General features: G+C 32.2%; 2 protein-coding genes and 1 pseudogene across 3 annotated transcripts; 2 read left to right on the top strand and 1 right to left on the bottom strand.

The window, feature by feature from the left end:
* Positions 1 to 3,668: 3,668 nt before the first annotated feature.
* On the top strand, positions 3,669 to 5,193 carry LOC143558390 (alpha carbonic anhydrase 7-like). The gene is made up of 7 exons (XM_077047237.1): positions 3,669 to 3,822; positions 3,906 to 4,123; positions 4,225 to 4,331; positions 4,446 to 4,548; positions 4,656 to 4,823; positions 4,921 to 4,974; positions 5,063 to 5,193. Exons 1-7 carry the CDS (start codon positions 3,735 to 3,737, stop codon positions 5,147 to 5,149), a joined length of 825 nt encoding a protein of 274 aa, XP_076903352.1. The 5' UTR covers positions 3,669 to 3,734; the 3' UTR covers positions 5,150 to 5,193.
* Positions 5,194 to 9,070: 3,877 nt separating this feature from the next.
* On the top strand, positions 9,071 to 12,700 carry LOC143558404 (alpha carbonic anhydrase 7-like; annotated as a pseudogene). Its single transcript, XR_013139735.1, has 8 exons — positions 9,071 to 9,096; positions 10,756 to 10,832; positions 10,936 to 11,153; positions 11,273 to 11,379; positions 11,471 to 11,573; positions 12,036 to 12,203; positions 12,349 to 12,402; positions 12,614 to 12,700. The product of XR_013139735.1 is annotated as an alpha carbonic anhydrase 7-like (transcript).
* A 2,840-nt stretch (positions 12,701 to 15,540) lies between these two features.
* Positions 15,541 to 17,373, bottom strand: LOC143558403 (lysM domain receptor-like kinase 4). The gene has a single exon (XM_077047250.1). The coding sequence runs from the start codon at positions 17,371 to 17,373 to the stop codon at positions 15,541 to 15,543; it is 1,833 nt and encodes a 610-aa protein (XP_076903365.1).
* Positions 17,374 to 22,708: the final 5,335 nt, after the last annotated feature.

Here is a 22,708-nt window from a genome sequence, read left to right as displayed (position 1 = left end):
AAAAGCATGCCCGATTTATTCCAAGAGAAAAATCATTAACATTAGTTTTACATCTTATTGTGTGAATTTAAATTTTCTCACTTTTAGGGTTTAGCTCATTATACATTTTAAAGAATTTAAAGACATTTGTTACTAATTTAGATAGATAATTAGCTCTACATGTTTTCCAAGTAATTTATTTCTTTTAAACCAATTTATGGGCGCAAATTAATAAGCGTACAAAACACAAATTCATCATAGGTTTGATGGATCCATCCAAACGAAATCATGGGCTAACACGTACATCAAATACTGTGGATGGCAAGCAAACCTTCCTTTTTATCGATGCTACTTTGGATGGAGTTCTATCTAACCAAATAGTTAGTTCAAATTAAAAAGTTATTTATGAAAATTTTACAAAAAAAACGGACACGTAAATGTCACTAGAAGACCGTCTTATTATTAGACATTATTGTTCTTGTTTTTATGTTTTATATTTGTTTTTTTCTCTAATCTAAGCTTTCGGTTTCCATTCCCTCTGACTGCGGAGAGAGTATTGGACTATATTTTTATTAGACATTATTAGTGTGAACCCATAGGCTCACCTTAGATCTTTAGAACTTTGTCATATCTAACTACTATATTAAAGCAAAACATGGTTTTCACGTGTCCTTTAACTAAGCTATTCACATAGAATTACACCTCAACAATTTCTAAAATTATAATTTACACACAAGTTTCCATTTTTACAATTTCCACGTCATAAATTGTAAAATGTTGTTGGTGGGAATCAAACTCACTACCTTGCTTTTAAGGTGCATGTAACTTACCAACTCAACTATGATGAATTGATGTTAGCTCTATATTTTTCTTAGTTGGTATAAATTCACAAGATATGCTATTATGTATATCATCGAATTTAACTTTTTTGTTTTATTTTTTTTAACCACCCGTGTATCACACGAGCTATATCCTAGTTTATCTTTATATTGTATGTCAACCTTAATCAAGAAACATCTAATATTACCATTATCTTACATATTGAACAAACAGAGAAGTCCCGGTTAAAGTACGGAATTCAATGACTTCTTCCAATACCAACCGTCTCTTGATCACACAGTCAAGATTCAAGAAAAGTCAATGTCGACATTTTTTTTGTTGATGGCGTCTGTCGCAGTAGCAGGGTGTCTCTCTCAAAGAGTCATAACATCATTACCCAAGTTTGAATCCCCCTTAAAATGGTGTTGTTCATATTTCAAAGCGAGAATATCAGCCGAGATTTGAAGATGAAAGCGCCCATAAGGAAACCCTAAGAAAAACCGTCTAACCACCCCATCAAGCAAAGGAAGTGTCGACTTGAATCACTCGGTTATGTTTATCAAGTACGTATGTTGAACGTTTCTATCTTAATTGTTTAAAATTTTGTCTATATAACTTTGTTTACCGAACAAGAAAACTCAAACATAAAATTTCTCTCAGTAAATAGTTCCACAACAATTAAATAATCATTCAATAGCATGTTTAATTTACAAGTTGGTAAATGCTTTGAATTATATCATTGGTTTTACCATTCCACTTTCATAGTTTCCGTTATCATATATTATGATATTGAAAATGAACACCTTTTTTAAGTTAATTTTTTTAAATATATATTGATTAAAATGATACCATTGAAATGTCTTGTAAAATTAAAATGAACAGTTACAACTATTTGTCATCCCACTACAAGAATTATGTAAGTCATACACTTAATATGTAAGTCGCATAATATATGTGTCGTGTATGTTTGTATATATATAGGATTGCTTGTTTCTTGTATTGTAAGAATTCATTATGGGATAATAAAATTCTCTCTTTGCTTTATTTCTCCTATATTTTTGTGTCATAGTTTTATACGATTACATGGTATCAGAGCATGCTTGTTAGGCTTGCTCTTCATTTCAACCGGGTGTTTTTTCTCATTTCACCGCTTTTCTCTCTTCATCAGCTGTTTCTTCTTGATTTTTTGATCATTTGATCATCCTCTTTTCATTGTTCTTGTGTTCCAGCTGATATTGATCTTGTTTCTTCCTTTAAGTCCTTTTTTTCATCTTTTTTTAATATCTTTTTTTCTTTTATTTCAGAGTCTTTATCTATCAAAACTCCATCAAATTTTTTTAAAATGTCATTTTCTTATTTCTGGACCTTTCCTCAAAGTTTCAGACCTTTTCTCATTTTCTCAAATGAGATCTTGATACATAATATTACCTAATATGAAGTCATCAACAGTCTGTTTTTTTTCAAGTTTTTAGGTAAAGTTGGCACATTGGGAACCTAGATTTTTAGCCTCCTTATCATAAAACCAAGAAGACTATTGCTTAATGTTCTCCCAGCAACTTATAGAGAAATGCAAAAGCTTTCTGCAATCCTCTCTTCATCACCTTTCTATGAGTTTCGAATTTGGGTGCTCATGTCCTCTCTGACAATACACACTACTTCAGTTGTTATATTCTAATTAGATATAGATAAATTCTTTTGGGAGCTTGCAATCTTTTTAAAGAGGTCCGTGTAGAACAAGAATCCTTAGCTGTATTTTTCTGTTTCTACAATATTCTCGTATTTTATTTCATACCGTTGTAGTTTTTTACTTCTCAAAAGAATTGTAATTTGTAGCTTTATTTCCTTTTTGCATTGTAATTTACATTAACAAAAGTGTATTTTTATTCTATAAACGGTCTCCTACAAAAACTTGCATCAAACGACACTTCTAGTTTTATCAAGTATATTGATGATAATATTGCAATTTTCAGTTATAGTTTTATCATCGATTCTAAATGAATATTAATAGAAACCGAACATATATTATTATAAATATATAGACAAATTACAATGAATGATTTTCTTCCTTTCTGTCGAATAACAGTTTATATATTATAGTCCATTTAACTCGTTTCACTAATAAAATGTGTATTTCTTTTAATATAAAGCAATACGAATGTTTCGAGAAGACACAAGTGAAAGTTGTTGCAATTCAACCTCGTATTCCGTCATCACAAACGTAGTAATAGTAAAGAAGTACGGAGTACCATTAATTTGACTTATTTTTTGCAAAATTACCTGATCAATATTTGTCTATTTGATATTGATTTTTTACAATTCAAATGTATCAATTTGAAAGTCAAAGCCAAATTCAATAATAATGATGAACGAAAAGACAATCTTCTTCTTTCAGAATTGCATTTATTTACACTAAAATTAATTTTTTTTCTTATAGTGTTGGATTTGGCTCACTAATCACTATTACCCAAGTTTGAATCTTATTACGGAATTTCTACTGTCCCAGTTTTTGGCACTCCAGGAAATCAAACTCGAGACCTCCACAAGAGAAAACTCTTTTAAGGCCGGGAATCAAAACCCTCTACCGAAGATAAGAAAATTCTTACAAACTGAACTATAGTCTACATATGATCTCAATATATCTCATGCATTTTATCGTTCAAAAGAATGATCTAATTTTTAAACTAAAATCATATATAATTAATTACATATATAATAATTCATTTGGTCGTTAATTGAAAAGTTTATTGGTGTTTCCACCCTTCAAACCTAAATAAAACATAGTCTATGTTCAAAAATGAAACTTCCATTTTTCGCTTTCACATAACCTTTTTGAACCAGAAGCCCACCACCACTCCCTCTATATTTCTATGCATGTCCCCTATATATAGATAGGGAAATATCAATAACTTGCACAAAACCCTAAACAGATTTAGTATATGCACAAAACAATGTATAACAAAAGCTTATTGTTCTTTGCTCTTTTCATCCTCTCTTGTGTACCTCTAGCCATATCTCAAGAAGTTGGTAAGCATTATAATTGTCTTTTCGATTGTTTGAACATAAAATTTTTTCGGGTTCTTGAAATATGTGTGTTATGTGTGGATCAGATGATGAACATGAATTCACATATGACGTGAACAGTCCAAATGGCCCGAATCATTGGGGTGAGATCCATCCTGAATGGAGCATGTGTAATAATGGAGACATGCAATCACCAATTGATCTCACTCATAAAAGGGTGCATGTGACATCCAAATTAGGAAGACTTGATCGAGATTATAAACCCGCTAATACGACTCTTGTCAATCGGGGCCATGATATGATGGTAAGCAGCACAAATTTAATTTTCATAATATTAAGATAACATTTATTAACTAGCATTAATATTTATTTTAATAAGTAATAACTTATTTTGAATATATACAGTTGAGATGGATAGGAGGTGCCGGACATATTCATATAAATGGAATTGAGTATCAGCTTAATCAAGCCCACTGGCACACACCTACTGAACACACCATCAATGGCAGAAGGTATCAAAGTATATATCTTTTAGAACAATAGAATTCATCTCCACAACTCACCTTAATTTATTAGCAAGAAGCTAAGTTTTCATGTAATGACAATATTATTTCTTACATACATAGATTTAATCTCGAGCTACACTTAGTTCATCAAAGTATAGACGGAAAGGTTGCCGTTGTTGGAATCTTATACAAAATTGGTCGCGCCGATTCATTTTTAACAACGGTATGTTAGTAGGCACTTTCTTTCACCAATACTACAATTAGCTAAAGTTGTAATTTCTCTATATACGTCTCATAATTGTTTGTATATTCTTCAAAATCTGTTATCAGATGGAACCATATTTAAAAGCACTGGCATCTACAAGAGATGTGGAAAAAAGCGTGGGAATAATAGACCCTCAACAAATAAAGATTGGGAGTAGAAAATACTATCGATATATCGGCTCACTTACTACTCCACCATGTGACCAAAATGTTACTTGGACCATTGTTCGAAAGGTTTGAAAATACTTACTTATTCTTATAATTTCATACCGAATTTACCATGTGTAAGAATCTGATCACTAAAAGATGGTTCCACTTCATTACTTACCAGGTGCGGACGGTTTCACGAGAACAACTGCGTATAATCCGTGAAGCAGTCCATGATGTGAGCTTTACTTATATGTTCTATCATAAGTGGTTTGTATACCTTTGATATAAAACTTGTATGTTAATTTTAGCTTGTTGTGTAACAGGAAGCAGATGCTAACGCGAGACCTGTTCAAGCCTTAAATAACCGTTGGCTGAAGCTTTACAGGCCAGATGACGAAGAAGCAAATTAGGGTTTCGCGAGATTGATTTGCCCTTTGCAAAAGGATCCACACATATTTATATTTGTATTGTTTATTTTTAATTTTTATCATTGATTTATGTTAATTTAATTTTTATTATCTTGGGTTGTATGATTTTGTATACAAGTGATTATTTACAAAAGAATAATAATGATGCATATGGTGACATAATTTTTTTTCTCGGAAAGTTTTTGATTATGGTAAAAGAGTTATAAGGTTGTTCACTATGTAGAGGCTTTAAAGCCTCTCTACATCATCAACACATAGGAAACAGGGTTTCGAAACCCTTCTCCATAACCCTCGGTAGTTTAAAGTCTCTTTGCCGCCACAACATATATATTTGTGTGTGTATGAGAGAGAGAGAGAGAGAGAGAGAGCGAGAGTGAAAAGCATGATGGCCCTATCAAAACCTCCTGGTCGTACAACACCCCCCCCCCTTCTGCGGTGTCCCCCCTTTACCGACCCTGTTAATACCCATAGCGCGTAGTTTAACAATAAACCAAAAACATGTCAGATTTATTCCAAAGTGAAAAGTAATGAACAATTGTTTATACATTTTATACTGTACATTTGAATTTCCCTGTTTAGCTCATTATATATTTTCAAAGCTTTTTAACGACATTTTATTATTAAATTAGATAGGTGAGATATATACAAGTACTGGTACTGATGTAAATTTCAAATATCAAATCTTGTTTATGATAGATAAATAATAAATTTACAGTTGTTAGAAATTGTACAATCTCTTTCTTTGGTTAAAAAAAATAGTAATAATATTTTTAATGTCATTTCAAATAATTCGTTTCACCATAAATATGCGTACCTTTTTATTTAATATAAAACAAATTAATTAATGAATGCATCGAAAATAAATTAGAAATTTGTTCCCACCACGAAATTACGTCATCACAAATGTTAGTTACATATACGCGAGTGTTTTTTCCACTAAGAGAGACGGAGTAACATTCGTCAAAACTTTATTAAAAACCTGAATATCTGATGTTGATATATGTCATACTATATTCTTGTTGTCTCTAAAATTTAATTTTTACAACTAATTTATTCTTATGAACATAGTTTGATTTCAAATATTAAGATGCATGGATAATGTGAAATTACTATTTTGCACCTTAAATTTACAATTTAATTAACTCTATTATTATTATTATTATTATGTTAAAACTTTAATTAAACATTCTTAATTGATTGTCTTATTAAACCAAACTAAAAGAGTACGTTGTGGTAAGTGACAAAGTTTGGACGAAAAACATCAGAGGAGATAAGTGGAGAGGACACAAAATTTTGGATGAAATTGGGGGCGACTCCAAATTTTTGACGAAAACAAATACATGCACACTACGTATAAAAATTTTCAGAAATTTACACCACCAAGAAAAAAATGAAAGGGAACTTCGCCCTTGGTTGTTGGTGGGTTTATATATCAAAACGGTATTATTAATTAAAATTTAAAGAACGTGTGTAATGTGTTCATGCTACAAACCTAAAAAAAATTCGTTTGGAATTTGTGTAAATCTAAATAAATAAATAAGATTAAATTACACGGATTAAAAGTCGACTTTAACGTTCAAAAGGCAAACGTGTTCCATAGAATTTTGAAAGATTCTTTAAAGTTACAGTGCTTGAGCAGTTGAGATAAAATAAGCATGTGCCGACCCATCTATTTAGCTATGTAAATCAAAACTTATTATGGGGGTGTTTGGGATTGCTTATTTTCATCAATTTGTAACTTATTAACTTTTTGAAAAATAATAAGTAGTTTGGATTGTTTATATTATGAGAGGAAAAGTTCCATAAGTTATAATTTTGTAATTTATTAACTTAATGAAAAGTTATAAGAAGGTAAAATAAGGAATCCCAAACACCCCCTAAGAAACACATTGTTTGCATAATTAAGGTTTCTACAATTTCAAATTAAATAATTACTTTCAGAGTAGTGTAGGGTTATGTGTTAAAAGACTGAAAATACAAATTGACTGAATATGTTTTTAATGATCCATCAACACCACCATATGTTCATAATGAACAGTTCATTAGCTTGCTAGAATAATAAACCTTACTTGATCAATGTATGAAAGAACTAATTGCACGAATAGTTCATACGGTACGTTTAATTTTGATCCTTAGCTAACTTTAAAAAGTTATGCCTTTTGTCCAGTAGTTTGCAAAAACTTAGCACATTTTAAAAAAGAAAACTTTTTAGAGATTTATAATTAGGTGTTAATATTTAATCTAATAGGCCAAGAACATCAATTTTGAACGTCAATTAGTCCTAACAAACTTAACAACTACCCACCAGCTTCCACCCCTTCTAGTAAGATACATCAAATATAATTAAACTAATTGCTGTCAAACTCGAAGGTTAAGCTTTTTTTAATATGATAATAGTATCAAAGTTTGAATTGATGGTTAATTATACCAACTTTGTAACAGTTAAATGCATGTTTTTCTCTTGTAGTTGTTGAAATTATTTGTAATAAGATAATGGGTACAATTGAAAAGGTTTTACCAATAAAATTTTCATATATCATAGCTTTATATATTAAATAAGATAAAAATGAAAAAGTAAGTGCAAGATGTAAAGTTTTGTCAAATCAAGACTAGATTCATGAAAATACTACACAATTAACTTATGAAACAATACTAAACAACAAACCTCCCTAATAATAATCTAAACTTGTACAAGGTTGTCAGTTCAGATTCTTAGCCCATCTAGTTTTTTGTCCCACGGTATGTTACGCTAGAGAATTATGCTCTTGTGGTAGCAAACGACTGTTAAGTGGCAGCCGGTGGTATGGTTTTCCGGAGGAATGCTCAAGCTAAACTCTAACACCAGCGTGGGCCCGGTTAAGACAACCTAGTCTGGCTAGAGTGGGATATCGGGGCTCTTCAAATTTGAAAAGTACGAGCCTAAATACAAGAAATTCGATTTTCTAAAAAAAAATAATCTAAACTTCTAAATAATCAAGATCAACATGATGCACATATAATTAAAATAACTTAATATCAACTGCGCGCAGCCAGCAGCAGGTAACAAATGAACACAATGAAACTCCAGCTCATTACATAATATGCCATCTAGACCCCCTAAGCTTCCACCACCTTCTAACCTTCAACTTTGTCCAAATGTCCTTACAGCCCCTCAAATCATTAAACACAAACTAACATAAGTTTTAATCCTCATACATGCAGTTATATATATATATATATATATATATATATATATTAAATTTTAATTCCACCCAATATACTTAAATAATATACAATTTTAATGCATTTAGTTTTTATTCAATTTGATTTTCTCTCTGATAATTTATCTTCGTTAACGCTTAAAAAAAACTGAATACACAGGTGTATTTATTTTTTTCGACATTCCGGCATAATAAATTATTTAAAACAAAGATAGTATATATCTTTTGAATCGTAAGCTAACCGAGAGCCAATATTATGTTGAACCGAATTGATTCCACCCGAACATCGATACCGACATCAACATTTCCAAAACCGGTAACGTGTTTTTGGAGCCATTGCAGGTATTCATTTTTATTATTTTCAAAGCTATGTTTATTTATTTTCTTGACATTTGAAACAGAGTTGCATTCAAGATAAAATATTTTTTTAGGATATTGGTTTTTAATACTCCAAAGTCTCATCCGTTGGCTAATAGCACTTCCAACTTTCACTTTGTCATCAATCACTCCAAACTTTGACCTTATTTGTTTCTGTCACTCCCTAGCTAACGAAACACTAATGACGTTGGTAGAGACGCTGATGTGGACGTTACATGCTTGATATGGTCTGCTTACGTGGAAAGTACCCTATAGAAAATTAAAAATAAATGTTAAACACACAAGCGGTAGAAAAGAACAGAAACCGTCTTTCTTGCAACGACAAATGACACTACTCCGATGGCATTCCAGGTACATGGCAGCGCTAATTGTGCTCTAGACCTGATCGGTCGTTCATGAATCGGCTCAAGTCTAAATGACTACAACTCTCCGACGAACCTAACGGCGGCAGTGGTTGGGTTTCATTGATATTCGAGGCATTAGTGGTAGGAAAATTGTTGTAACAACCAGTAAAAGTGATGAACTTAAGTTTCCAGTGACGGGCATGCTCTTTCTGGCTGTAAACGGTTTTACGGCGAGCCGATATATTCAGAAAACCTCGATTATCCGGCAAGGTCGATATGTTCTGATGAGTTTAGGGTCGATTCCAGGTAACTAAACTATTATGGCCGGAACTTGTGTGAAACCCTTCAATTTCTACCAATTGATTGTGGAGTCTCAAGTTGAAAAAAAAACCGAAATCCTAGAATACGGGATTCGAAAATCGGATGGGAAATTGAGGAAACTAACTGGTGGGTGTTGTTCTCCTTGTAAAACTAAGCACTTTAGGCTCAAGAATCACTTGAATTCGTTGAGTATTGCTGGAGGTATGTGATGAGGAATATGAAGATGGGTGTAGGTGTTTTTGGTATGCGATGAGGAAGACGAAGAAAAGACATGAAGATTTAAGTTATTCTTCTCTAATATGGTGGTGGAGGAGGATGGTGGGTGGTGAGCATCTCCACTAACATCGTTAGTGTTCCATTAGCGATGGAGTGACATAAACAAATAGGGTCAAAGTTGAGAGTGATTGGTGACAAAATGAAAGTTGGGAGTGTTATTAGCCAACGGGTGCAACTTGGGAGTATTTAAAACCAATACCCCTATTTTTTTGGTATAATAAACTATACAAGTGTTGGTACCGTGTTGATACACAAACCAAACAAATTACGACTGAACAACATCAATACCGGTATCGGTAACCAGTATCGGTATTTTCAGACTCGGTACTTGTGTTCTTTTTTTTATGATTTACAATCGATGTAAAACACGTGTTATTATCCTTTTGAGTTTATCACGATTTATTTTTTTAGGATTTCTCTTTCGATTGTTATAAAGAGTGCGTATCGTTACCATAACGACCCAAACCAATTCCTACCAAATTTCCTCCGCATAAAATCCCGCTAGACAGATTTATTTATGAGTTGAATTGTCAAGTGTTAAACCACTACAACTTTTAACATAAGAAATATCCTTGGACACTATTTTGTTCAAAGAAATAATACACAATCGGTCCTAATTTATTTAACAAATCAAAATTCATGCATATTCGAGTTTAAAACAAAATAGAAGCCTGTAAAGGATGAAGAAAGTAGTAAAAAATAATTCTTGTTTGAATTTTAAATCCTTTTCATTAACATATCAAATACTTGTCTCGTTCACATTTGTATAATAAGAAGACTTGTATCAAATTGACATGCCTTTCACTCTTTTGATGAAAGAGTGAAGAAACTTCAAATTTCACCTGCCAAAATCCGTGAAGAAAGTTTTAAAAAGCACTCATTACAAACAAAGAAAACCTTAAATCTATTTTACACACGTCTTTGCCTTTTTGGTCAGCATCAATCTTCCATAACTCCACGTTCATACCTTTTGACCCTTTTCTTCTCTGTGTATATATATAGTTATATACTTATATGTACCAAACTCAGGAAAATATTTCATACAACCAAAAAGAAATGGATAACCTAGCTTAAGACTTTCTTCAATATTCTTGATTGTTCTTTCCATCATCTTGTGTCTTCCTTGTGCTAAATCTCAAGAAGTTGGTGAGCTTCGATATATATATAATCCTCTTGAACTTGACTATTGTGAATGTTTTTCTTTGTTAAGTTTTATAATCTTAAAATACTAACGTTAATGGTGGTGCAGAGGATGAACATGAGTTCACTTATGATGTGAATAGTCCCAACGGACCGGATCATTGGGGAGAGATCCATCCGGAGTGGAGCATGTGTAATCAAGGAGACTTGCAGTCTCCAATTGATCTCACACATAAACGGGTTCAAACGACTTCAAGTCTTGGAAGGCTTGATAGAGATTATAAGGCTGCGAACGCAACTCTTGTTAATAGAGGCCATGATATGATGGTGTGTACTTGTGTTTTTATGTGTTAATTATATGCATACACGACAGTTGAGTGATATCGATTCATAGAACTAAAAATAAGTTTTTGAATCCGTCACTGTGTAGAAATAATTTTTTTAAGTAGATGACAACCGAGGGAGCAGGACATATTCATATTAACGGAACGGAGTATCAGCTTAACCAGCTTCATTGGCACACTCCTACCGAGCATACCGTCAATGGCCGAAGGTACAATATATATAATATCATATTAATTTTAGTTAAAGTATTTAGAAAAAAGGTAATTATATAAATATATTAACTTTTGCTACATGTATAGATATAATCTGGAGCTACATTTGGTTCATCAGAGTAGTGATGGAAAAATTGCTGTGGTTGGAATCATGTACAAAATTGGTCGCCCTGATTCAGTCTTATCATTGGTATGCCTATAAACCTTTCTTTTGATAATATTAAACTTTTAGTTATAGTTTTAATTCATTTGCCTCTTACAGGGTCACACCTATAGTCTAGCTTTTAGTCTTTTAGAAAAAGCAATCGTTAATTTCATGCCCACTAAAATTTAAAAGTCCTTAAAAGTTTAAACTACCTGCAAAGTTTGGGTCTGTGAGTCATTTCTAAAAATAGTGTTTTAACTTGTACATTTTATATCACTTTCTTTCTTTACTAAGGTAGAATCAAATGATTTTTTTGAATTTAATATTTTTATTCTTAATTATAAATTTATTAAAAGCTATTAATTATGAAAACTCATTATCTAATTTTTTCCTTACAAAAAGAATTTTGCTAAAAAGGTTTTAGTTTGAAATATTCTGACTCTACCCGTACGTACTTTTATTCGATATGCTAATCTTGAGATTCGTATTTTCATAATATGTGATCAGATGGAACCGTATTTTAAATCATTGGCTTCTACGAAAGGAGTTGAGAAGACCGTGGGGATTATCGACCCTCGAGAAATAAAAATCGGAAGCAGAAAATATTATCGATATATTGGATCACTTACTACTCCGCCATGCTACCAAAAGGTTATTTGGACCATTGTTAAAAAGGTAAAACTGATAATTATTATTTTTATTTACCTTTACACTAGTGGATACTTAATTTAACTAATGTTTCACCATATACCATAATAAAACATATAATTAATTAATTTGGAATATTAGTTAACACAATTATTGCTTTAAAATTTGCCAGGTGAGAACGGTTTCTCGAGAACAACTCCACGCAATCCGGGAAGCTGTCCATGATGTAAGCTTCCATATATTTTGTTATATGAAATGCAATATAAAATATGATAAATGTAAAAATCAATGATCAATGACATATGATAAAGAATGCACGTAAAAAGATAAATCTGTAATCTATGTCGTATGTTGAATGTATGATGTTAAATTTTAGGTCAACCTTTCTCAAATTATTAGTATAAGTAGTGTATTAATGTTAGCTTATTATATTTCAGGACGCGGAAGCTAACTCAAGGCCGGTCTAGCCTTTAAACAACCGTCGGATAAAGCTTTATAGACCCGATGATCAATCAAATAACTAATTGCTTCCATCGAATTTTGTTAATTTGTATCTCAAAGTCGTATATGATTTAATTTATTCTGTATAATTATTTAATGCATAAATAAGATTAAATTTTACTTTGCTATTTTTGCGTCTACAAAATGTTTGCGGCGTACGATCCCCAGAAAGGACAACTATTATGCTTAAATATATAACATGATAATAATAAGTGGTGTATTGAAAATCTGACCGAAGATACATTTTTGATAGTTTAAACCTGAATTATTCATGTTGTCGATTCAACTACTAGCCAATGGTGTTGGCACATATTCTGTTCATTTTGAGTTAACAACAAAATTGATGACAGCATGTGGAAAGCAACAACAAAATGCAAGTCTTCGCTTTTGGTCAGCCAATCGATTGGCTTTCTTGACCAAACCGAAGAGCTAGAAAACTTTATCAGTCTTGTTTTTAAAACATCAACTTGTGAAAACAGGAAAAAAACAAAGTATCAAAGTTAACTAATATGCAAAGTTGTTTTGAGGTTGGTGGCCTAGTGGTAAAAACAAAGTCTGTAAAATACCTAAATCACATAGCCGATCTATAATATATTTGGATTATTAGCTTAGAAGTTGTATTATTTAATTAATGTGTAAAATTATATTTTTCACATAAACATCCAATTTAGTCTTCATATTCGTCTGGTCATTTGACAATTAGAAATTCAATTATGTGTGATTATTACAACAGTTTGTATCTAATATGTTTCTAAAGACCGTTATGTATAGTACGTTTATCCTTTTCCCAAGAGAATCATTTAAATGGACAACGATAAAACGACATAAAATACTTATTAAATAAAAGTAGTATCTATAACCCCAAAATCTCAATGATTTTATTATTTTAAATCCATTCAGGCAAGTTGTTTCAATTATTAGTTTTTATAAAACTAAAGTTTGCTATAATTTTAACTCACCAGTCACTACCTATTAGGTTGGATGCCAGTTGTTTCATTTAGGGATTTTGATATAGTTGATGCTTACTATAATTTAAACAGAATAGAAAACTGCGTATTTACAACCGGAACTGGGGTCACAAACACCTCCGTAAATAATCTTATTTCACAATCACTTTGCGAACGATGATATTTTTTGGGGGCCGAAATTAGCAGTTGTTTTTGCCATTACGGCCATAAATTTCTGTGACGGGCTCTTTTTGCATGATTTGTGATCTCTTTTTAGCAATTGATTGGTGACCGCTTTTAGCAATTGATTTGTGACCGCTTTGTGGCTTTCTATAGAGTTTAAAAAGAATCGAGGAAATATTCGGTAGTATAACCCTGCACGACCTTTAATTTGCATGCTTTTCAGCCTACATAAAAGACGGAAAAGCAATATGGTTAGCAAAATTAAAGAAGCTAACTCTACATAATTTGAAAAAAAAAACAGAGAGAGAGAGAGAAAGAGAGCACACTTAAAAAAAAATACAAAACTAGAATTCAAAATAAAACATGCTACTTCAAAAATCAAAATTATAGAAGGTAATACTACGTAAACGTCTCACCCCTTGTGGTGTGATGGTAAAGGTGTTGGTGTTACTTAGCAAAGGCTGGGGTTCGAGCCTCACAAAAGGCAAAAGTAGTTGTTCAAAAAAGAAATATAATAAAATAAAATACTACGTAAATGCTTTTAAAAGAGAAGCAAAATGTGTCAAGTAATTAGGATCGTAACAGAGCAAGGATCAAAATTTAAGCTAAAAAGAGTATTGACCCTTTGTACATCAACGAATTAGACCAGAAACTATAATAAGCCAGAAGAGTTCTTATTTGCTACTAATTAAGAATACAACTATACACTTCATGGAGATTCTTGTCATTTAATCAACCAAGAAATACTGCATTAAGTGAAAAATAAAACATGTACCTCTTGTCATTTCATCGACAAAGAAACAATGCGCGCATCATGGTTAAACTACTAAGTACCAAGTAGGGGTCTTAGTATAATTGTTATGTTTAGGGTGAAACTTGTAATATTGTAATTAGTAGATCGTTAGGATGTAAAGTAGTATAATCGGTGTTTTACCGGCCAAATATTGTGTCGTTTGACATACTTTTAAACTATAATATGCAGTCTATTTTACACAAATTGTCGCATATAACTAAAGTGCTGCAATTAACTTGAAATCAACGAGTAAAAAATCTCTTAGTTGATATGTAAAAACTAAATCATGTTTAATTTAAAAGGTGAAATCATTTAAATATTTTATATATTAAAAGGGTACTAAATTGTGATTGATGCTAGGATATGGCGCACACACGAAAGTAGATAAACAACATACTTCGGTGTAGATTGTCCTACAGGTTGCAACCAGGGTAATTCTTTTATTGTGTTGTCTCACTAGCTCATAGGATAATTCTTTAAAGCTATAACTTAATATCCTACAGGTAGATTGTCACGATTTATGCTGGCCCACTTGTGAGGAATTACAAAGTGCGATGTTACAATTAATGCATGGAAATAAACTTAGGGTTTACAACTTGTTTCCTCAAAACGTAAATAATGGCTAATTAATACAGAACTGATCAAGTCTTCAGTTTAATTAGTTTGTCACTTTAATTTATCTTCTAGTCGGCCCAAATCAAGGCTCCAATAAACCCAACAATTGATAGGTATTTTCAATTCGAATGAGCATTTATTTTTAATTTAGCTCTATGTTAAACAAAATACCAAATATTAATGTGAGAAAATTTAGAACTATTTACACAAAACCTGAGATTGTAAAACATATATATTGAATATTGTGTACAAATTAACTTTTACTTGTATTATGCAAGGCAAAAGCACCCTTAGATTCATGTTTCCTACCCTTGAAAAATTGAAATCATACCTTTCTAGTAAGAACTTTGAGGATATCTTCCATGGATGGTCTATGCAAAGGATCATTTTCCACACAAGCTTTAGCCAACACTCCTAAACACAAAGCCTCAGCCAAACGGTAGTCCTCCTTCAAACAAGGGTCCATAAAATTCTTCAAATTCTCAAAACACCCTCCTTCAGCACCCTCTCCTCCCAAAAAGGCGATTGATTCGCGTAATGATGTTTTATCGGTCTTCACTTTCCCTGACAATATTTCGAGCAAAACCATTCCAAATTCCCAAATGTTTTCTTTCTCTAATGTTTTCAAAGCATCAAACTTCTCATACTCCGATCCTAGGATCATGGTTGATGATCCCATGATTCCAGGATTCAAATTTCGCGACAAAACAGCCAGTTTTGCCCTCCATTTCGACGTCACAAAAATATTTTCACTACATAGTCCTTTTTGCGTATAAGGAGGGACTACCCAGTAATGCAGGTAATGCAACCCCATTGCGACATCAAACGCGATCTGAGTTCTTCGTTGCCAGTTCAAACTTGAAGAGTTCATCAAACAATCCCTTAAACTCTTGTTTACCGGGTGCTCCAATACGATATATGACCATGATGACTCGTTGTAACATACCCCGAATAATTTCAATATGTTGACATGGTTAATCTTTGAATGTAGATCAATTACATGGCGTATTTCGGAGAATTCAATCTCTTTGATTAGCACTTGCATATCATCAAACCACCCTCTATAAGTATTTTCACTCACTTTACAATCAACACTAAAATCTTTTGTGATGCTTCTAATTTCCTCAATAGAGAAGTTATACAATGAATACTTTATGCTCGCAAGGAGATCCGGTGACAAACATGAGCTCGGCAAGCTTCTTGTAGCTGGGCTTGGCCTTGACCATGGAGAACTAGCCGGAGGCGTTGAAAACGAAGTAAAAGAGCTTCTACCGGTGGATGGTATGATAAAAATGTCGCGCTTGCATTTATTTAACGCGTTTAGATATAAACCAGTGACGATTAATATCACGAGCACCAAACTAAACCCGATGACCGAAACAACAATGTACACTTTCTTTAATTTCATGGATTTATCATTTCCTTCAACAGGTTTTGTTGGAAGAAATTCGGGTGCTGGCGGTTGAAGATTCGACACGATAAAAGTAATTGATTTTGAATGCAGTGGTACCAAAATGGTTGTTTCTGGATAAACAGTTGTATCAGGCTGTAGATTATTAACTGCCAAAATATCACTTTTGGAAATACCAAACTTTGAACTTATTTTACCTACATAATCTCCTGAAACCAAAGGATACGTGACAAATAACTTGTACTCATTATTAGGACAAGCACATTTTAAGGGCACATCAAGAACAAAACCAGCCTTAACAACTTCTTGATTCTGATTTTCCTCGAGAATTGTAACCGCTTTCACCAATCCTTCAAAGATCCCGCAAGCAGTCTCTGAGACTGTCGTGTTATCCGTGATCATGTAGTTGAATCTAGTTTGAAAAAACTCACCCGAGCAAGAACAATTAATGGGAACAAATACTTCTCTACCTATAAACAGACTTTCTGAAGATGAATGAATACCGTTTAGTTGAAATAACGCGTCGGGTGGCAAACCAAACAGCACGGAGATTGCAGAGATGTTTGGAAAACGTTCGCTTGCTCGGTAAATCAAGAAAGTCTGGCATGAAAACGTGTTGTTGCCACAACAGTACCTTGTGCCTGGAGCATTACTGTCGTTTCTGCAAGATGTTGGGTCGTAGAATGCTTGCCCGTGGCGAGAGTAGATCGAGCTCACAAAAATGAATAACCAAATATAAATCATCATGTTAGTTACCAAGGAACATTTCATATTTTTTCCAACAAATAGCAAAGTAATTAAAGCAGAGTGTATAAGAAGTGATGAATGATGTAAATGTAATAGACAATTTATTTATTTATTTCTTAACAAAATTGTTTAATTGGAAATAATAAATTACTAGACTGATTTTGATTGAAAGCAGCATCAAGAGTTAGCCGGCCGATGAAGTAGTCTTCAGTATCTGTGTACAGTTTATACTTTGAAAATATATGTTTGTAGTTTAGCTGTGAGGATATCTTTGACGAAATTGAAGCACATGCACTTTCAAGTTTAAGCATATGGAATCTATGAGTGATACAAATTCTGATGGAAGTAAAAACTTATTATTATTTCTTTCGTTGGTTATCAAGTTATTAGTGGGATTTTTACCAGGAGCGGTTGTTGTTTCGTTGGTTATCAAATAGGGATTAAAAAAAAACTCTTCTTTTTGGTGGTTAAATGATATGGATGTCATATGTGATCCATCTAGTGTAACATCCACTGCATTGCTATTTCAGGTTTTGTCGGGTGAGTTTGTTAGGCACAGGGCCGGCTTAACGATTTTGAAGGCCTTAATCGAAATGAGATTTTATGGTTTTTTCATTACAATTGTTGAAAAAAAAAACGTTTATTACAGGTCTCAAACTCGCAACCTTTCCATTTAGCAACAACCAAGCTTACAACAAGACCAGTACGTAACTTCGAGTTTATTTTGCCCATTATAATATATCTATATATATCAGTCTTCATTCTTTTTTTTTTTTTTTTGATTTGGAGACCTTAATGTACCTTATGCCCAAGGCTTGATGCAAAACTACTATCGAGCCGGGGTTCTTATCGGAAGCAGCCTCTCTATTCCTACGAGGTAAAGGTAAGGTGTCTACATCTTACCTTTCTCAAACCCTACCATAGCTTTGGTATTGGTGGGATTTATTGAGCACGATGATGATGATGATGATGATGATGATGATGATGATTTGGAGACCTTAATGTACTTAGACATCATATATATTTCCACGAGTCACTACAGATCATATGGTTTCACACACAAATAAATCCGTCCGTCGATCAATGGAAGCGGGTGTAAAAATTGGTTGTGGGTACCTTATCCACAAATTAGTAGAAGTCGTTATTATCAATGGAGAGGATCGTCGACGGATAGTCAACCGATTGAGGTAGGAAGCCTGATTAACGATCTCTACTAATTAGTAGACACCTTCCCTTTAAGATATTACCAACATGTACAGTCGCATCCGACCTCTAGGTAGTGATCGACCAATAAGTTTAAAATATATTAATCATCAATTATATAATAAAATTAATAATGGAAACCGAGCCTAATTTGATTTAAAATTATAAAATCATTGAGATTTGTGATTAATATGTGTTTTATGTCGTTTGTCGTTGTCCATTTAAGTGATTCTCTTAGAAAAAGGACAACTAAAGGCCCTTTAGAAACATATTAGATACAAGTTGTTGTAACGTTCCCATATGATTAAATTCATAATTGTCAAATGGCTAGGCGAATATGAAGACTAAATTGGATGCGTATGTCAAAAAATATAATGTTCACATTAAATAATACAATTAGAAAAATATGTGTATATTTAAACATAATAATTGTACGACGGGGTTTCCTCACTAGATAGTTACACATTTCAAACATTTTATTAAACACAAAAGCAAATTAGTGACTTAAAAAATTATTTATCGTACAAATAACTAATGAATAATCATACAAAATTAATTCAATCATTTACAAATTTGAGATATAAATTAACCGAAAAGAAATTATGCAAATGATTAGTTAGTTGGTTGATCATCGGGTCTATAAAGTTTTATCCAACAGTTATTTGAAGGTTGAAACGGCCATGATTAGCTAGTGTATCCTATAGTGTCATAAGCTATAATTAATTAGCACACCACTTACATATTTATTTTGCATGTAGACGTAAAAGTTAACATCAATGCATACGTTCACATAGATTACATATTTCATTTGGTTACATGTGTATGAGTGTATCGATCATACTTATAAAATTTTATCGTTATCATAGTTTATAAGCATTTCATTTAGTAGATGCTTGCACCAATGGACAGCTAAAACCATAAGTTTATCTCTCTATTAAATGAAATGCTTGTAAAATATGATGAAGATAAAAGTTTGAGTTCCAGATTATTGATTTATAGCAGCTCACCAACTTCTTGAGATATAGAAGAAGGTACATACAAGATTATTTGAAAAGAAAAATCAAGATTTAAGGAAATCTTAAGCCTTAGCAATCCATTTTTTTTATTATATGAAACTAGTTTTAGAACCCGTGTCACACACGAGATAATTCAAATTATAAAATTATAAGTAAAACAAATAATTACATAGCGTATATGAAAAAAAAATTATTACATCTATGCTTATATCTATACAATGTGTACAAATTGATTTTATTTATATCATAAAATGATTTTTTTAAATGAAATTAATAAAAAAATGTCCGTGCAAAATCGTACCCGAGAATGCTTTTTTCTATTGAAAAATTAATTCTCGATGTCATATATGTATAATTGAAAGAATTTTGGTTATGAACCAATTTCGAAAATAAGGCTTCTCATACGATTGTAGTTCTAACTACTCAGCCTAAATACAAAAGAGGCGTTATCTTTATTGATATATTTATCAATTTACCACCCATCAAAGGAAAGTAGGATAACAAATTGTAGAAAGGATGTTCTTCAAGAACTATGTTTTTCTGAGCTACACCATAAAAATGATTTTGATAAGTTTTAGAGGGCTTCTTGACAACATAAAAAATAGCATGTTAACCAATTCAATTTTGTGAATATTTTATTTCATTTGAGCTTAGTTTTGCATGACATGCTTTCCATACAACATTTTGATCACCATTGAAGGAAAAATTAATGTTGACATAAATATTTTAAATTTGATAAAAGTTAGAAGCATTAATAGGTATAGGGGTGGCATATCGAAAGTGTTCGCAATCTTTTCTTAAATTTTAATAGTTGAGGGAAAAATAGTCAATTTGTCAAATCCTGAACTTTTTGATTATTTCAAAAAATGCCCTTAAAAATAAATGTCACAACCCGACCAATGAATGCGGAAACGTCAAGGCGCGACATGATTGCTCATTGCACAACGACACTATAAAGTTATAATATTTAAATAACTCATTTAAAGCCATATCATCATAAATAACACAACAGTTGTTCATACAAAATGCCAAATAGATAGATAAACAAATAACTTGTTCTTTCATTTTCTAATATCCTAAAGCCAAGATAATAGGTTTCTTCAAGTAATCCAATCAAGCTAACATCAAACCTGTAACATTGCATAAAATAGAGTTTGTCAACACAAAGGTTGGTGAGCAATTTTCATAGTTTTGGACAATAAGTATATAGTATGAAATCCACAACTAGTATATGAAAACAATAAATAATATCAACAATTTAAATAATAAAACCGTTAATAAAAATACATTGACGAACCGTCAATAAGAATACGTTGACGACAATAATGAAATCGTCAATAAGAATACATTGACGACACATTTCTATATGGGGATACCATATATACTCGGAATTAACGTATGATCATACTTTGATGAGGCTACCCGTCTTAGCATTCAAGAATTTGCACATAATCATGTAAAGCATATAACACCAAATTGAGCATTTATTTAAGTAAACATATACAATAAGTGTTGTGGTTTAAGACTCAAGTATAAATCATTTGAATTTGAATAAGTATGCAATGCCACCCCCAAAACGAAAGATGGAAAACGGGGGATGAAAAAGTACTCACATTAACAAGTAACTTGAAAGATAGTGTCGTGAATAATCGGAGAGATCGGTTTAACGAACAAGACCTATATTAAACGGGTCTTGTGTTAGTAGGACGTAGTCTTGGAAGGGTTTAAAATAAAATACATGACAAATAAAGTAAATAAATAAAGTTTAGGATTTAAAATGTAAATATTTGAGAAATTAAAGAAACGAGTTTTGTAAATTAAGTTTACTCGAAACCGGGTCTCGGTATTCTATTCATTAGTTTTTTTTTCTTTTTTTACTCAACCTATGTTAAGTAATAATGTGGGTTAAAATGCAATATTGCAAAACCCTTGGTTATAAGAATACCAAAACATGTTTAAACGAGTGTTCGGGTTTGTCAGTTCGGGACTTGATAATTGACCAAGCTCAAAGTTAACTTCCAAAAATAATAAATGTTATGAGATAACTCAATAAAATCAAAATAGACTTAACCAAGTATGTAGTTCTATTGTGAAGAACCTTAACGTTCGTTAAGCGAGTATACGACTTTATCGGTCCGAACTTGTTATAAGATCAAGTTGGTTACCGACATGCCAAGTATGTTTAGAAATTAACTAAAATTGATTTAAAATATAATCTTGAAGAAAAATATGAGTTTTGGTGGCTAAAAACACATTTGTGTGTCTTAAGCGAGTGAACTCGGTTTAGTTCGGTTTTTGGTTTCGTCCTTGACTCGAAATAAGACCGAGGATGGTTACCACATACCCAATTACCATGGAACTTGTAAAATAACTTATAAATAATAATACTCAAGTTTTACATTCAAAAATTTAACAATAAAGCTTTTAAACGAAAGTGCGGTTTTTGATTCGGTTCTCAACTCGGGATGAAACCGAGGCTAGTCACCACATACCCAATACCATAGAACTTGACAAATATGAACAATAAACTAAAATATGCAGAAATTAAGCAAGTATAACAAGTTATATGATTAGATTTGTTAAATATATAAACAAGGACTACAAAGTCCTCGATGTAACCTTGCCTTACTAGCCCGACATTTCAACCGGCCGAGACCGGAGAAATGAAAGACCGAAGGTAAACAAGGAGTGTATATTATATATATATATATGTTGTAATATCAAGCTTTAAGTATCGAGAAGTTAGTTAAAATGAAATATTAGCTTAGTTTGACCTTGAGAGTCAAACTATGAAGAACAACCTTAGAATTCAAGAATTTGAGAGAGAAATGAGGAAATGAGTAAGCACAAATGAAGAAGAGGGGTGTGTATATATAGGGTAAGTTGAATGGGTCTTTCATAAAGGGTGTTTCATGAAAATGGGTTGGTTATAGACCCAAACTACAAATGGGTCTTTCAAGTTCTTCATTTTGTTAGTTTTAGTCCCTGGAGTTCGTTTTGAGCGTTTTCGGGGCATTTTAAGAACCGAAAAGGGTGTTTTTTTTAGATCCGACAACTATAAAACAAATATATAACATAAAATTCATCATTTTGATAATATCGAAAGGTTCGGGATA

The sequence above is a fragment of the Bidens hawaiensis genome, unplaced genomic scaffold (genome assembly GCF_021521415.1).
Source record: "Bidens hawaiensis isolate Kalapana, Puna unplaced genomic scaffold, B.hawaiensis_p1.1 tig00019448_1, whole genome shotgun sequence".
NCBI classification, from domain to species: Eukaryota; Viridiplantae; Streptophyta; class Magnoliopsida; order Asterales; family Asteraceae; genus Bidens; species Bidens hawaiensis.
Note: the sequence above shows the minus strand (reverse complement) of the source record. Positions and strands in the feature narration are given on the sequence as shown.